The 17,007-nt window shown below is 45.1% G+C and overlaps 1 protein-coding gene across 1 annotated transcript; it reads left to right on the forward strand.

Annotated features, from left to right (window-relative positions):
* The first annotated feature begins 1,150 nt into the window (after window positions 1-1,150).
* On the forward strand, window positions 1,151-14,967 carry ccdc59 (coiled-coil domain containing 59). Its single transcript, XM_084317816.1, has 4 exons — window positions 1,151-1,366; window positions 1,988-2,378; window positions 11,731-11,839; window positions 12,999-14,967. The coding sequence occupies exons 1-4, from the start codon at window positions 1,225-1,227 to the stop codon at window positions 13,173-13,175; spliced, it is 819 nt and encodes a 272-aa protein (XP_084173942.1). The 5' UTR covers window positions 1,151-1,224; the 3' UTR covers window positions 13,176-14,967.
* Window positions 14,968-17,007: the final 2,040 nt, after the last annotated feature.

Below are 17,007 nucleotides of genomic sequence, written 5' to 3' on the forward strand. Positions count from 1 at the left end.
CATTCAATTGCTCAAATCCGTCAAACAGCGCATCTCATCAGACATTTTAATCCCAGTTACAATATCACAATAACGTGTGAGTGATGATACAATTCAACAATCCTCAGATTCCTCGTAATTCATAATCCACAAAAACCACAATCCACGCATAGACACTTCAATTTTATGCTTGAATGAAACACAATCCGGGCGCTCCGTTAAGCAAATCTACAGCGGAGAATATATGAAACTAATCAGAGCCAAACGGCCGATAGGTTTCATTCATTAAAAATATCCCCGCGGGATTCACATTTGCAATGCGCCGTTATTAAAATAACCACATGCAGCGTGTATCGCGACTCCGAGCGCCGTATATGACGTGCATTATTTTATTTAGGACAAAGTAAATCTATAGGCTGAATATGATTTATTATCAGCATTTAGTTCTATTATTATACATTTCAAAAGCCCCCTCTAGGAAAACGAAGCACAAAAACATAATTCAGAATGGTATAATGGGATCTAGACTGTGAGAAATATTTCAGGAAGCGAGCTGGCATTTCTTTGCGAGGTTCATCCAGCTAACTGAACTTAACCCTGCTCCCGACCAGGTTCAAACTTTCTGATCTGTTACCATGGTGATTTAGAAAATCCGACTTCGGGGAACAGAAAGGTCTGGCTTAAGTCAAGCTATGCTGGAATTTATCCGGCTAACTCAGTTAGCCAGGTACGGGGAACGGGGCCCAGAGAAAGACTTTCGTCTTGTTTACATCAGGCCGGGTCCCTCATCTTATTCTAGGGACATCTATGAATCTCAGGGAATGTATTCACAGTGTCAGAAATACTGTGGGCTAGATCCACAAAGAATGGATTGCACTGTGCAAGTTGCACCCTTACTTACATTTTATGAATTGAAAATGGGGGACCCGGTCCCTGATGTAAACAAGACGAGAGTCTTTCTCTTTTTCTGAACTGACGTTTCTATTGAACGGTGGGGGGCAGTAATGCGCCTTTAGCGTCCAGACTGCCGGACATCTATTAGAAGAAGAAGAAGACGAAGAAGAAGAAGAAGACCCGCCCCTCCTGCTCTGTTGTCGATTCGTAGCGTCTGTTTGGAATCGTAATCGTCATCAACACGCGTCATCACCACGCGTCATGTCGGAAACGCACGCGAGCTGAGAGTTGTAAACATTGAACGTTTCCACACAAGTTAACATTATTTACACAACAAGGTGTTTATCTAACATGGCAGATCAGAAAACGAAGAATAAAGGGACGTTTAGTGAAGGCAAAGGAAAGCAATGGAGTAACAGACAGACGGCTGGTAACAAGAAGAGGAAATGGGTCCCAGAACACAAGAACGTGTTTGGTGGAAGTGTTGGGGAAGGTAAACTAGTAGTTGTCTCAGTAGATCTTTTATTAAACTGAGGTGAAGTGTTGGGGAAGGTAAACTAATAGTTGTCTCAGTAGATCTTTTATTAAACTGAGGTTACAGCACTGCGCATGTCCACATGGCACATCCGGTCAAGCGCCACTAGGTGTCCCTCTAACACAGGCTAGAAACATATGCCTGTAACAATAATAGTCTACTTTTGCCTCATGTGTCGATCAGCAAGTAACGGGATCTTTTGAAATGGCTAAGAGCCAACATTAACTATTTAATGCTGTTTAGTTTAGTCTGCCTCCAGCCCATTCTGAATCTGGACCAGCCTGTTGATGATGGGACCTACTGTCAGATATAGTCATGTCCCCTCTTGGAAAGGCCAAAATCCCCCCAACCCCCTCCAATGTACAGTTTCTTCCCCTTCGGATGTATATTTTTTTAAGATCTAGTATGTCATAAATGTCTTGATGAATTGAAAATGGGGGACCCTGATGTAAACAAGACGAAAGTCTTTCTCTGGTCTGCATCACCTTAACAATTGTGTGTATTGAGCCGTACTGTATTGTACCCATTCTGCAATCTGTTAATTAAAGTTATCAATCAATCACTTGTGTGTCCCCCCAGGTCAGGGGTTTGCCTTCAAGAGGAAACAGAAGGTCCAACACGAGTACAACAAGCTGCTGCGGAAGGAGAGCATGAAGAGGACGAAGAACCCCAGCGCCAATGCCGTGTCATACAAGCAGGACTATCCCGAACACCTCCGGCATCTATACCTGGCCGAAGCTGAGAAACTGAAAGAGGAGGCTCGAATGAACAGAGTGAAAAGGAGTCAGTATAGAATGGTCGGGTGTGGTGAGCAGGAGCAGGAGGAGGAGGAGGAGGAGGAGGAGGAGGAGGAGGAGGAGGATGATGATGATGATGCTGATGATGCTCCCTCCTCGGCTCCCGAGGCTGTAGCGGGGGGGACGGAGCAGTCGGACACCACATCATCTGTAGAGGCCAAGGTACCAGACAGGTGAGCTTCCCGGGAACAAGATATCTCAAAAAGCTATGACTGGATTGCTATCGAATATGCTGTGAAAACTAGGGATGCCCCGATCGATCGGCCACCGATCGTTATCGGCCGATAATCAGTATAAATATGCGATCGGTGAATTCTGATAATGAGTCATATTCGCAGATCGTGGAAACCGATCAAGCGGAGATCTCACTCGCTGTCTGTCTCAGACACACAGGACCTGCAAACTGCCGCTGCTCCTCCTCCCTAGCCCCGCCCGCACCCGTGTAAAGTTTGTAAACACAGAGGAGGAGGCTCTGCTCGAGTCTATAGTGCATTCGACCTGAGCTAACGTTAGCTACCTAGCTATCGTTACTGTTTAAACAAAATTACCCAGTCAACTATTCACTTTTAGTAGGCATTGTCTAACGGTATTTAGCCGGCTAGCTACTGATAGCTCCTGATATCAACAAATGCTCCAGCAAGTCTAGTAGTCCATGTTGATACCTCCGTTAGCTCGCGTTATCTGACGTTAGTTCACTGTTCAAAACGAAATGTCCCATTGAACTAAATAGTTCCCTGAGGCGTCGTCTTAACGTTATATATCCGGCTAGCAGTAGCTACAGATAGCTCCTGATATCAATGTCTTATAACATTGATTCAATGCGTATTCGAGCTGAGGGCTTGCTGAATGTGATATGACCAAAGCACAGTAACGTTATACCAATAGGGTCCAGCTGCAGCGCAGGAGAATCCTTGCTGGAGCTGGAGGCTACTAGAGTACACACAGACAGTGGAGCTGTTTGCAGATAGCGAGCATTTTCACTTGTTGCGTGGTGGCGATGTCTCGCAGATAATACAAGTACAAGTCTAATTATATAATATATATATTTTATTAAAAAAAAATATTATATAAAATAAGTTTTAATTTTTTTTTAATCAAAAACGATCGGTATCGGCCGATATGGCTCACGACGATCGGTGATCGGTATCGGTGGCAAAAAAGGAGGACACTGTATTGATTTAGTGAAAGGTTAACCTTCTGTAGTGTGGTAGTGAAAGGTTAACGTAAGGTTATGTATATAACCTAGTTATATGAGTACTAGCTAAGCGTCCCGCTCTTTAAGCCTATCGAGATATACCTCATCTCATGTACCTATTGTACTCCATCAACGAAAAAAACAAGTACACCTACACCTGCCAGGTCCCGCCCCTATGGAGGCGTAGCCTATAAGACAGTAGGCATGGTCACCAAACACTCTTCCTCGCCAAAAATCCCGTTTCCAGTAAAAGATCCCTCAAAAGGGAACTCAGGGCAGCTTAAGAGCGGGACGCTTAGCCAGTACTCATATAACCAGGTTATATACATAACCTTACGTTATATTATCGTACTTGGCCATCGAGTCCCGCTCTTTTGAGCCTATCGAGATATGGGTTAGAGCGGACGCAAGGCCCGACAGATGCACCCCCTGAGGACCCGTAAGCCCACATCAAGGGGTTTGGGGAGCCCCGTCACCCCATCCTTCCTAATGAAGGGGGGGCGCAGTCAACTCCACCTGAGTGCGAGCAAGAGGGAACTAGAACCCCTTGAACACACAGCACAGGCGGAACCACGTGTGACCTAACATACTGTGGCCCATACCCACACACTCCTGCTACCCTACCAAAGGACGGTAAGCAGGAAAGGCCACAGACCCCAGAACCGCCTGGGAGACAGAACCCCCGGTCATGTCCATGAGGTAAAACCTTACAAAGGGGCCCGGGGAGGACCATGAAGCTGCAGCACAGATGTCCTCCACCGAGGCCCCAGCCAGGAGAGCGGCAGAGGCAGCCACCCCACGAGTGGGGTGCGCCCTGACGCCCCCAGGGGGATCCTGCCCAGCCAACGTGTAGCAGAGGGCAATGCCCTCGCACAACCAATGGGACAGGCGCTGTTTCGACAGTGCCTTACCGGCACGAGAACCACCGTGACAGACAAAAAGCTGATCGGTAACCCTGAAGTCCTGAGTACGGCTGAGGTAAATTCCCAAAGCACGGACCGGACATGACAGGTGAAGGCCTGCATCTAACTCACTAGTGTGAGGAGGAGGACGAAACGCCTGAACCACAATATCCCGGGAGCGGAAGGAACTCCGGATATTCTTAGGCATGAAAGCAGGATTAGGTCGCAGAGTGGCACCGCAATCGGCCCGAAAAGACAGGCACTCTGGACGTACCGAAAGAGCACAGAGCTCACTCACGCGTTTAGCGGAGGTGACAGCCAGCAGGAACGCGGTCTTGAAAGACAGCTGTCCCAACGGCGCCTGCTCGAGCGGCTCAAACAGGGCCAAGGACAACCGACCGAGGACCAATTGAAGATCCCAAGTCGGAGCCAAAGAGCGTTGCACCGGCTTAACGCGTCGAGCGCCAAGCAGGAAACGCTTCACAAGAGGGTGGCTGAACAAGACATTCCCCTCAAACCCCTCATGATAGGAGGATATAGACGCCGCATATACCCTCACCGTCGAAGCCGACAGTCTACCAAGGAGAGACTGGAGATAACCCAGGACAGCATCCAGGGGGCAGGAGACTGGGTCCCTGCCCCCGCCTTACACCACTCTTGGAACATACGCCATCTGCCCGTGTAAAGCGCGACAGTGGAGGGAGCATGTGCATTCCGGATGGTATCAACCACAGAAGGGTCCATCCTCTCCAGACTTACCCTCCCACCAGCCACACCAACAGGCGTTGGCCCAACATCGGGTACTGGAACAGTGACCCGTTGTGCTGCGAGAGGGCCGTCGCCGACCAAGGAATAACCCAAGGAGGAGCGACCAGAAGCTGGATCAAGACCGGGAACCACACTGCCGTGCCCCGGTCCGGCGCGACCAGGATCACCGTCCTGCGCTCCCTCCATATCCGCTCCAACAGCTGACCCAACAGCTGTACAGGAGGAAAGGCGTACAGAAGACCGGGCGGCCATGGAAAGGTCGAGAAGGCATCCACCCCCAAGGGGGGATGATCTGCTCGACTGACCGAAAACCACAAGGGGCACTTGTGAGAGCGTCGGCTCGCAAACAGATCTACCGAGGCCTCCCCGAACCGATCCCAGATCTGTCTGACTATGTCGGGGCGGAGTTCCCACTCGTCGTAACGAGGACCGCCCGAGACATCATATCCGCGCCCATATTCTCTGCACCAGGGATGTGGAGCGCCCTCAGACTGCGCAGCCTGCGAGATGCCCATAGCCAAAGTTCGACCTCCGCCCAGAGCAGGCGGATGGAACGAGTCCCACCCTGCCTGTTGATATACGCCGCTGCTGTCATACTGTCTGTCCTGACCAAAACGTGCTTGCCTACCCCCAGGTGGTCGAACCGTTTGAGGACCAGGAGGACCGCCTTCAATTCCAACACATTGATGTGCGGGGTAGACGGGCCAGCATGAACCTCCGTCCAGCTGCCCCCCACTGCGTGGGTCCGACACGTCCCTCCCCAACCCGTGAGAGAGGCGTCGGTGAAGACCGTGACGTGTGAGCGCCTGCTGCCCATGGGGACCCCAATGGTGAGGATACCCAGCCTCTTCCAATGGGCGAGATCTCCCCATATCGACAAAGGAACCGTCAACCGTTTCCATTTGTCCCTCACCGGATCTATTCTCATAGAGAAAAACCACCTCTGTATCCTCCTCATGAAGAGGAGGCCAAGAGGAACCACCGTGTGAGCAGATGCCATCATACCGAGCAGATGCATCACTTGCAGCGCTGTGACCGTCCCTCCCAGACGGAAACCCCTGAGCGCGCGAATGATAGACACCCGGCGCTGCTCCGAGAGGGTTACAATCATGGGCCTCGACCTCAACGTCAAGCCCAAGTACTCCACCTGTTGACTGGGAAGAGGTGTACTCTTCTTCCAATTCACAGCAAAACCCAGCCTGGTGAGGAATTCCACCACCAGCCTGGTATGAGACCTGGCAACCTCCTTCGAACGACTGAGGAGTAGAATGTCGTCGAGATAGAATAGAACCCGTATCCCCCGACGACGTAGAGGCTCCAGCGCAGTCGCCACGCACTTGGTGAATGTGCGGGGAGCCAGAGAATAGCCGAACGGCAGCCTCTGGTACTCGTACGCTACGCCCTGAAACAGGAACCGTAGGAACTTCCTGTGAGGAGGGAAAATCGGGATGTGAAAATACGCATCCTTCAGGTCTATGGAGGTGAACCAGTCTCCCCTTCTGACAGCAAGCAGAAGGAGTTTGACGGTCAACATCCTGAACGGTCTCGCTACAATCAACCGATTGAACGTGGACAGATCCAGTATAGGTCTGACCCCCCCTGTTTTCTTGGGTATCAGAAAATAACGGGAGTAGACGCCTGACATCGCGTCCTCTCTCGGAACCACGACGACGGCCTGCTTTGCCAACAGAGATTGGATCTCGTCGGCCAGGGCTGTCACTGCTTCTGACCCTGACAATAGGGTCGGCACCAAACCTGAGAACGGAGGGTGGGGTTGTGCGAACTGCAAAACAAGCCCCTCCCTCAACGTTCTCTCTATCCACCCCTCCAAACGGCATTCTTGTCGCCATATGTGAAAATAATCCCACAGCGAACCCGCCGTCAACTGACGCTGGGCCGCAAGGAACAGTAGATAGTTGGCCCGGTCCCTCCCACTGTGCGACGCACCCAAGGGGGGACCCCGACAGAAATGGCCGGTTTGATACGGGAGAAGCTGTCATCAAACTGGTTGACACACACCCCCCCCCTGAACACCCCTCTAGCGCATGCTGAGGAGTTGTTCCGCAGCTAGACACGCAAGGCATGAGGACCCCATGGGCTCCTACACGCTGAAGCCCTGCAGTGATATTGCTACCACCCAAATCACGCTCGCCTCTTCTTTGCAGACCACTCCGGGACGGGAGTGGGAGGCATCAGCGTGATACCCCGCCTGGCGAAGGCGAGACCGGGGTAACCCTTGCTGTGCATTCAACAGAAGAGGCCTCGAGTCCCCCTGCTGACCACTGTAGCTAGTGGCAGCTGTAACACCAGGCTCATCCATCACACAACGTGTGGTGCAGGAGCCACGCGACAGCACAACATTCTCACGGACAGACCCAGGCTCAGCCATCAACTGGGTGTCAGCCCCTGTCCCCATGAGAAGTGAAGAATGGGGCCGCATGCGCTTCAAAGAAGGTTCGCGGCCCGCAGCCAAAGGAAAACGATCAGAGCCCCGCTTCCGTGGGTAACAGAGAGAGGATTGAACGGGGAGCGGGCTGCTCGCGGCAAAGTGACGACGGCTTGTTTTATCCAAGCCGAATTCACCCAAAATGGCCGATCCCTCGGCCGCCAAGGCTGTCGGCCTTGTGGAATCCTGTTGACTCTCCGCCCAGGGCACCACTGGCGGGGGAAACATGGCCGCCTGTCGAGGGCCTCGCCACAGTCGTTGACGAGACCGTGCTCCCACCTCTGGCTGCACAGCGTGAGGCGGTGTAGGACCCAGATCAACAACCGCCTGCGCCTCCACAGAACGACCAAAAAGTCTTTCCGTGGAAAAAGGAGTCGTGAGAGAAAACCTATCCTCTTCCCCAAGAGGAGAGTGCTCCAACCAAACATGCCTAACAACAAACGTTGATAGCATCCTAATCCTCCCCGCAGTTATAGCTTGCGACTGAGTCAAGATCTCTATAACACCACAAACATGCAACATGTTTACAATGTCGGCTGGACCCATAGCCCTACTACCCGACGCCAATGTGGATAGGAAACTAGCCAGCTGAGCCATAACACTGGCCGCCGCTACAAACCATCCTGCAGCAGTATACCACTCATCCGTCCATACTGCCACCCTCCAAGCCGATTCGCTCTCAAGCATCGGCCGGGTGGGACATCGTTCATCCCCGCCGGGGCACAGGAACAAAGCTACCTGGCTACGTAGCCACGGTACACCCGGCCTGCACCCTGTTGTTAGCCCGTTTACCCGTAAAAAAGGTAAATAGGACTCAGCGAAACCCCCCACATTAGCAACCGACTGACCTTCATCAATGAAGCGAGCAAGAGGAGGGATAAACGGCAATGTCCCGCGGCGGGGAACAACCTATTTCAGCATCAACATTAGCATTAGCAGTAGCATTAGTAGCATTAGCGTTAGCAGCGTGCTCCAGGATCGCCAGGAAATCGTCCACTGCAGTGGAACGTTCACCAAGCCACCCCGGCCCTGGCGCCGAAACATACTCCACAGCATTACCAATACCAACATTAATGCCTGATGACACAGGGCCTACCTTTGTACAAGCCGGCTCGATAGCCAAACCTTGTACGCTGCCCCTTGGTCTGCTGCCGTCAGACGAGGAAACATCAACACAGGCCCGACGTGTCGCTGAAACATGCCTCGAAGATGCCAGGGGTAAGCAAACCTCTGGTAAGCATTCAACATTACGCAATTTCTCTAATCTTTTCATAACAACTAGTTTACATAAGGTGCACTGCAACCGTTATGATGGAAACGAAAATAGAGGAAGAGTGTTTGGTGACCATGCCTACTGTTTTATAGGCTACGCCTCCATAGGGGCGGGACCCGGCAGGTGTAGGTGTACTTGTTTTTTTCGTTGATGGAGTACAATATGTACATGAGATGAGGTATATCTCGATAGGCTTAAAGAGCGGGACGCGATGGCCAAGTACGATAATATAACCTTCTGTAGTGTGGTAGTGAAAGGTTAACCTTCTGTAGTGTGGTAGTGAAGGGTTAACCTTCTGTAGTGTGGTAGTGAAAGGGGTTAACCTTCTGTAGTGTGGTAGTGAAATGTTAACCTTCTGTAGTGTGGTAGTGAAAGGTTAACCTTCTGTAGTGTGGTAGTGAAGGGGTTAACCTTCTGTAGTGGTAGTGAATTAACCTTCTGTAGTGTGGTAGTGAAAGGGTTAACCTTATGTAGTGTGGTAGTGAATTAACCATCTGTAGTGTGGTAGTGAAGGGGTTAACCTTCTGTAGTGGTAGTGAATTAACCTTCTGTAGTGTGGTAGTGAAAGGTTAACCTTCTGTAGTGTGGTAGTGAAAGGTTAACCTTCTGTAGTGTGGTAGTGAAAGGTTAACCTTCTGTAGTGTGGTAGTGAAAGGGTTAACCTTCTGTAGTGTGGTAGTGAGTGTGGTAGTGAAAGGTTAACCTTCTGTAGTGTGGTAGTGAAAGGGTTAACCTTCTGTAGTGTGGTAGTGAAAGGGTTAACCTTCTGTAGGATGGTAGTGAAAGGTTAACCTTCTGTAGTGTGGTAGTGAAAGGTTAACCTTCTGTAGTGTGGCAATGAAAGGGTTAGCTGTACAGTCACAAAAAGTAAACCCAAAGTTGCGGGTCCTCCATATTGAAGTCTTCCATATTGGCTGTTCATCCGACTTTCACCAAACCTGCTGTGTGGCCTCTAGGGGCCGCTGTCTCCACATTATGTTATTTTGAAAGGCCAAACCATACGACCACCATATCCAATAGAATTTCAGATACACGCATGGTAAACAGGAAGTGACGTGTTACCTGTGTGAGTCTGATTTTGCACCAAAATTTGTTTTGTTCTACTACAGCAAGGAGGTCTGTGTGAAGAGTAATCTGACCTCATGGTGGCGCTGTTCACACAAAAGGAAAACATCAAATTCAACAGCTTGTCCAACCATGATGACATTTTAATTCGAAGCTTCGAGAGAGGAAAAGAAAATTATTATTTAACTTTTTTTTCTTTTTTTTTTCTTTTAATATATAAATGTTGTGGGACTTGTACAGCACTTTGTTCAACTTTGTCAGTGCTGTAAAGTTTAAACCGTTTTAAATCTTAGACAAACAAAACACTTTGCTTTCATGAAATATTGTAAGCCGTCATTTGAGGCTTTATAAAAGCAGCACAATGAACACATCTGTCAGTGCAGAGTCCGACCTCATCTTAAATAACAAACGGCACTCATCTTAAATAACAAACAGCATTGCTTGTTGTAGTTAACAAAGAGAGGCAGAGTTGATTTTGCACAAAAAAAAATATCATATTATTATTATATATATATTTTTTTAATAATCGAATTTTATTTTCATATTCGAATCCTATGCCCAGGGCAGGAAACTAACTTTTTGGCTTACCAGCCAACTGGCGAGTATCTGATTTTTTTTACCAGCCAAACAGATTTTTTACCAGACAAAAAAAATCGCTAATTGTGATAATTACTTCTTTGTATGTCAAGCCGCGTCAATGTTGTGTATGCATCTGGGTAGGCACACTGTGCCTTTAAGACAGCACGGGGGTCTTACGACAGTGCTGTGAAGTACCGTCAAGTGTTGTGGTAACGTCAGTTGGGTTGGTGTGCTGTTGTGCACAGTGCACTGGTTGAGCTAGCCCCTTTCGTGACTGCGATGTGCAAGCCAGGGGCTTTTGAGCATGAAATAAAATGTCTAACCTTACGTCGTAGTCCGGTGCTTTTTTGGAAACATTATAGTCATAACAGATACACCTAGCTGGCTGCTTGGAGCACACGGGGCTAACGTTAGCTAGCAAGCAGCTATAGCTAAAACGCTAACTAGAAGCTAACCACTGTATACAGTTCCAGTAGACTAACATTACACCTCTGTGATTTAAATGTGTCCTTAGTAACTTATACTCGAGGGTTGTACTAGGGTTGGATGCAGTTCCCCGTTGGTCAGTCTGTCTGTTTTCCATCTTCTGCTGTGTTTAACGTTATCTGTTTGCGAGTGCTCCTGATGGCTAGCCTAGTACCGCGGGACTTTTATTATTATATGTCCGCGGGTTGGCCAGTACTGCGCAAACGTTTATTAAACATTATATGTCCGCGGGTGGTCTTGTGCAGTGCTCTCGTGGCACTGTCAACTAAAGCGAACACTCAGAAGACGCGCACCGTTTGCCAGTGCAGTGATTGCAGAATGTTTTATTTTTTTGTATACTCGCCAGCAGGGGAGGAAACTAACTTTTTGGCTTACCAGCCAACTGGCGGGTATCTGATTTTTTTTACCAGCCAAACGTAAAAAATACTAGCATTTGGCCAGTAAAGTGGCCTAATTTCCTCCCCTGCCCATGCCCATCGAACGAAGCTTCGAAGTATTTAAGACAGCCCTAGTGTTAAGCCATGGTGGAGGTGGGGTGGAGGTGAGGTGTAAAATAATAACATTAATTGTGGTTTCGTCATCTAGGTGAATGAATTATCATTCATCAGATGAACATACAACAATAATGCATTGGTCTCTTCTGAATGACTGAATCCTTGTGCAGAAGGACATTAATGTGGGTATTTCTTTTGTAGATTTATCCATTAAATCAACAAGTCGACAAAATCCTGTCGCCATTAGTCAAGTAAGAATGTCTTTAGTCAGGGGACGGCCCTACAAACAACGGTAATCCTACTTCATGTCTCCCCAGTGTCCCTGTGAGCAACCGGATGAAGAAGAAAATGGCACGGAAGACATCTTACCAGAAGACAAAAGAGGAGTTTGAGAAGATCAAAGAAAAACGTAGACAGAAAAAAGAGGTGAAACATCATCTCTCTCCAAATAATATCTGAAAAACTGTTACCATCTACATCTCATAGTCTCATTACTATCTACATCGCATAGTCCCATTAATATATACATCTCTCATAGTCTCATTACTATCTACATCTCTCATAGTCTCATTAATATCTACATCTCATAGTCTCATTAATATCTACATCTCATAGTCTCATTAATATCTACATCTCTTAGTCTCATTAATATCTACATCTCATAGTCTCATTAATATCTACATCTCATAGTCTCATTAATATCTACACCTCTCATAGTCTCATTACTATCTACATCTCTCATAGTCTCATTAATATCTACATCTCTCATAGTCTCATTAATATCTACATCTCATAGTCTCATTAATATCTACATCTCATAGTCTCATTAATATCTACATCTCTCATAGTCTCATTACTATCTCATCTCATAGTCTCATTAATATCTACATCTCATAGTCTCATTAATATCTACATCTCATAGTCTCATTAATATCTACATATCATAGTCTCATTAATATCTACATTTCATAGTCTCATTAATATCTACATATCATAGTCTCATTAATATCTACATCTCTCATAGTCTCATTAATATCTACATCTCTCATAGTCTCATTAATATCTACATCTCATAGTCTCATTACTATCTACATCTCATAGTCTCATTAATATATACATCTCTCATAGTCTCATTACTATCTACATCTCTCATAGTCTCATTAATATCTACATCTCATAGTCTCATTAATATCTACATCTCATAGTCTCATTAATATCTACATCTCATAGTCTCATTAATATCTACATCTCTCATAGTCTCATTAATATCTACATCTCATAGTCTCATTAATATCTACATCTCTCATAGTCTCATTAATATCTACATCTCATAGTCTCATTAATATCTACATCTCATAGTCTCATTAATATCTACATCTCTCATAGTCTCATTAATATCTACATCTCATAGTCTCATTAATATCTACATCTCTCATAGTCTCATTACTATCTACATCTCTCATAGTCTCATTACTATCTACATCTCTCATAGTCTCATTAATATCTACATCTCTCATAGTCTCATTAATATCTACATCTCTCATAGTCTCATTAATATCTACATCTCTCCTGTATTTCCCCACAGGAGTTCCTGACAGACAAGCAGAAGAGGGAGGAGGCCATCCTGAAGTACAACCAGAAGAAAACGGAGACGTTTCAGATGCTGAACAAGAAGACCAAGAAAGGACAGCCCAACCTCAACCTGCAGATGGACTTCCTGCTCCAGAAGATCCAAGGCTCTGGACCACACGCCAAATCATAATCCATAAGTGTACAGTTATTTGACCCTACCAGTGGTGTTAAATATGATTTATATTATTCTGTACACTGTTTCCCATACATACATTTATATATGGTGGCCCAATATCTGACAGACGCACCACAAATGGATACCAAAAAACTTTTTTTTATTTATTTTTTTATTATCTTTTCCCCCCTCCTTTTTCCGATTTTTCTCCCATCCCACTGTTAGTCGTTATGCCAATTCCCAACCCCCTTCCTGGTTGTTTGCGCACTCCCCCCTACTGTTGGTCCGGGAGGCCGGAGACTGTCACATGCTTTCCTCCGACGCATGTGCAGCCAGCCGGCAGCCAGCCTGGCAGCGCAGATTCTCACCGGGAGGCGTGTATGCCTTCTACAACGCAGTTCCAGTTCCGCGTTGCCGTTTTGCGCTCTGATTGGCCAAGCGCGCGCATGCGCATGAGCCGCGACAAGCCCCTCCGCCGTGCTGCGATAAGGCTTTCGCCAGCCGGGAGAGTAGGCGCCGCGAGCGGCATCGCTGCGCTCATCAACGCCCCTCCGTGCTCCGGCTTTCAACAGCGGGGAGAGTATTATGGGGCTTATACCACGAAGCAGTAACACAACAGTGAACACATAGTTAAGTATGACTGACAGATGCATTGCAACTATGTGTTCACTGTTGTGTTACTGCTTCTCGGCATAAGCCCCATAATAAGATCGTCTCTGGCTTCGTCCAGCGGACACCATGGCGAGCTCAGCGATGCCGCTCGCGGCAGCATACTCTCCCCGCTGTTGAAAGCCTTATCGCAGCACGGAGGGTCGTGGACCCGCAACGCAGCCGCGAAGGCGGCGATGAAGCCAGAGTCGCGCGATTTTTTATTGGTTTGTCATGACAAACCAATTACATAATCCAACATATGTGTAAAGAAACAACATATTCCAGTTAATGGTATATTTTTTTAATGATTGCTTACGGTATAAATTAGGTTAACTGGAGCTTAGTATTGCTGCCTGGCTGAGGGCCGCGTCGCGGCTCATGCGCACGCTCGGCCAATCAGAGCAACGCGGAACTGGAACAGCGTTGTAGAAGGCATACACGCCACCGGGAGAGTGTAACGTGTGGAAGGTCACACTACCTCCCTCCAGATCCTACCCTCGCTGTGCAGGCGCCCCGACCGAACTGTAGGGGTCGCTGTCCACATCGCCCAGGACCCACCCGCCAGCTTTCCCACCCCTAACACTGCCAATTGTGTTGAAGTATGAACGACCAGCCAAGCTGGTAGCAAAAGCCGAGAGCTGGATTCGAACCCAGCGTCTCCAGCGTTGATGGCGAGCGCCTTGCCCACTACACCACCTAGCCGCCCACCAAAACACTTTAACAGGGCTCTTGAGTATGGTATTTGCTAATTTCTTTTTGCTGTTTTATTTATGTGTATCGTAATCTTACCTGGCCCGGCCTCCTACCTGGCCCAGCCTCCTACCACCACAGGTGACGTGAGCGCCTGTGGAAAACACAGCTGCATGCTGCTGGTCCAGATGGCTTCAGTGGTTCAGTTTCATCTCATACCACCAGGTGGCGTCAACAGAGATTGAAAGTGTTTCTCCGAAGACGTTAAGTGATTTTTTTTAACTTTGCAATAAAATGTGTTTCTATTCAAATTGGCAAACAAAACATTTGGGTTTTATTCCACAGTTATTCCATTTGATCTTCTGTACCTGTTGTTGCAGAATGTGTTTGAACAGATGAAACAGTTGTTTTTACGCTTTTACATGAACAATGTTTTCAAACCTAATGATCTAAAGGCCTGTTGTGTTGTGTACATTCGATTTACTTTACAACTGCAAATATATGGGCTGTCCGAATACTTTTAAAAACAGATTTGTATGGTTCTTCATCTCATGGATCAAATGATCAAAGATGTTATGGATATAAAATGTATCAGAATAAGCATCAACATTCAAGGTACTAATTCAGTACACAACCATTCAAGGTACTAGTAATTATACAGTATCATTCAAGGTACTAGTAATTATTATATAGTATCATTCAAGGTTCTAGTTATTATTATACAGTATCATTCAAGGTACTAGTAATTATTATACATTATCATTCAAGGTACTAGTAATAATTATACAGTATCATTCATGGTACTAGTAATTATTATACAGTATCATTCAAGGTACTAGTAATTATTATACAGTATCATTCAAGGTACTAGTAATTATTATACCGTATCATTCAAGATACTAGTAATTATTATACAGTATCATTCAAGATACTAGTAATTATTATACAGTATCATTCAAGGTATTAGTAATCATTCATTATACAGTATCATTCAAGGTATTAGTAATCATTCATTATACAGTATCATTCAAGGTACTAGTAATTATACAGTATCATTCAAGGTACTAGTAATTATTATACAGTATCATTCAAGGTACTAGTAATTATACAGTATCATTCAAGGTACTAGTAATTATTATACAGTATCATTCAAGGTACTAGTAATTATACAGTATCATTCAAGGTACTAGTAATTATTATACAGTATCATTCAAGGTACTAGTAATTATTATACAGTATCATTCAAGGTACTAGTAATTATTATACAGTATCATTCAAGGTACTAGTAATTATTATACAGTATCATTCAAGGTACTAGTAATTATTATACAGTATCATTCAAGGTACTAGTAATTATACAGTAGCATTCAAGGTACTAGTAATTATTATACAGTATCATTCAAGGTACTAGTAGTTATTATACAGTATCATTCAAGGTACTAGTAATTATTATACAGTATCATTCAAGGTACTAGTAGTTATTATACAGTATCATTCAAGGTACTAGTAATTATTATACAGTATCATTCAAGGTACTAGTAATTATTATACAGTATCATTCAAGATACTAGTAATTATTATACAGTATCATTCAAGGTACTAGTAATTATTATACAGTATCATTCAAGGTACTAGTAATTATTATACAGTATCATTCAAGGTACTAGTAATTATTATACAGTATCATTCAAGGTACTAGTAATTATTATACAGTATCATTCAAGATACTAGTTATTATTATACAGTATCATTCAAGGTACTAGTAATTATCATACAGTATCATTCAAGGTACTAGTAATTATTATACAGTATCATTAAAGGTACTAGTAATTATTATACAGTATCATTCAAGATACTAGTAATTATACAGTATCATTCAAGATACTAGTTATTATTATACAGTATCATTCAAGGTACTAGTCATTATTATACAGTATCATTCAAGATACTAGTAATTATTATACAGTATCATTCAAGGTACTAGTAATTATTATACAGTATCATTCAAGATACTAGTTATTATTATACAGTATCATTCAAGGTACTAGTAATTATTATACAGCATCATTCAAGGTACTAGTAATTATTATACAGTATAATTTAAGGTACTAGTAATTATTATACAGTATCATTCAAGGTACTAGTAATTATTATACAGTATCATTCAAGGTACTAGTAATTATTATACAGTATAATTCAAGGTACTAGTAGTAATTATACAGTATCATTCAAGGTACTAGTAATTATTATACAGTATCATTCAAGGTACTAGTAATTATTATACAGTATCATTCAAGGTACTAGTAATTATTATACAGTATTATTCAAGGTACTTGTAATTATACAGTATCATTCAAGGTAGTAATTATTATACAGTATCATTCAAGGTAGTAATTATTATACAGTATCATTCAAGGTACTAGTAATTATTATACAGTATCATTCAAGGTACTAGTAATTATTATACAGTATCATTCAAGGTACTAGTTATTATTATACAGTATCA

This window comes from Notolepis coatsorum (genome assembly GCF_963971535.1).
Source record: "Notolepis coatsorum genome assembly, chromosome: 1".
NCBI classification, from domain to species: domain Eukaryota; kingdom Metazoa; phylum Chordata; class Actinopteri; order Aulopiformes; family Paralepididae; genus Notolepis; species Notolepis coatsorum.

Excerpts from the sequence above, each read along its gene's own strand:
- ccdc59 (XM_084317816.1), top strand. The coding sequence starts at position 1,225 with ATGGCAGATCAGAAAACGAAGAATAAAGGGACGTTTAGTGAAGGCAAA. Across the intron at positions 1,367-1,987 it reads TGGTGGAAGTGTTGGGGAAG|GTCAGGGGTTTGCCTTCAAG; the intron begins GTAAACTAGTAG and ends GTGTCCCCCCAG. Across the intron at positions 11,840-12,998 it reads AACGTAGACAGAAAAAAGAG|GAGTTCCTGACAGACAAGCA; the intron begins GTGAAACATCAT and ends ATTTCCCCACAG.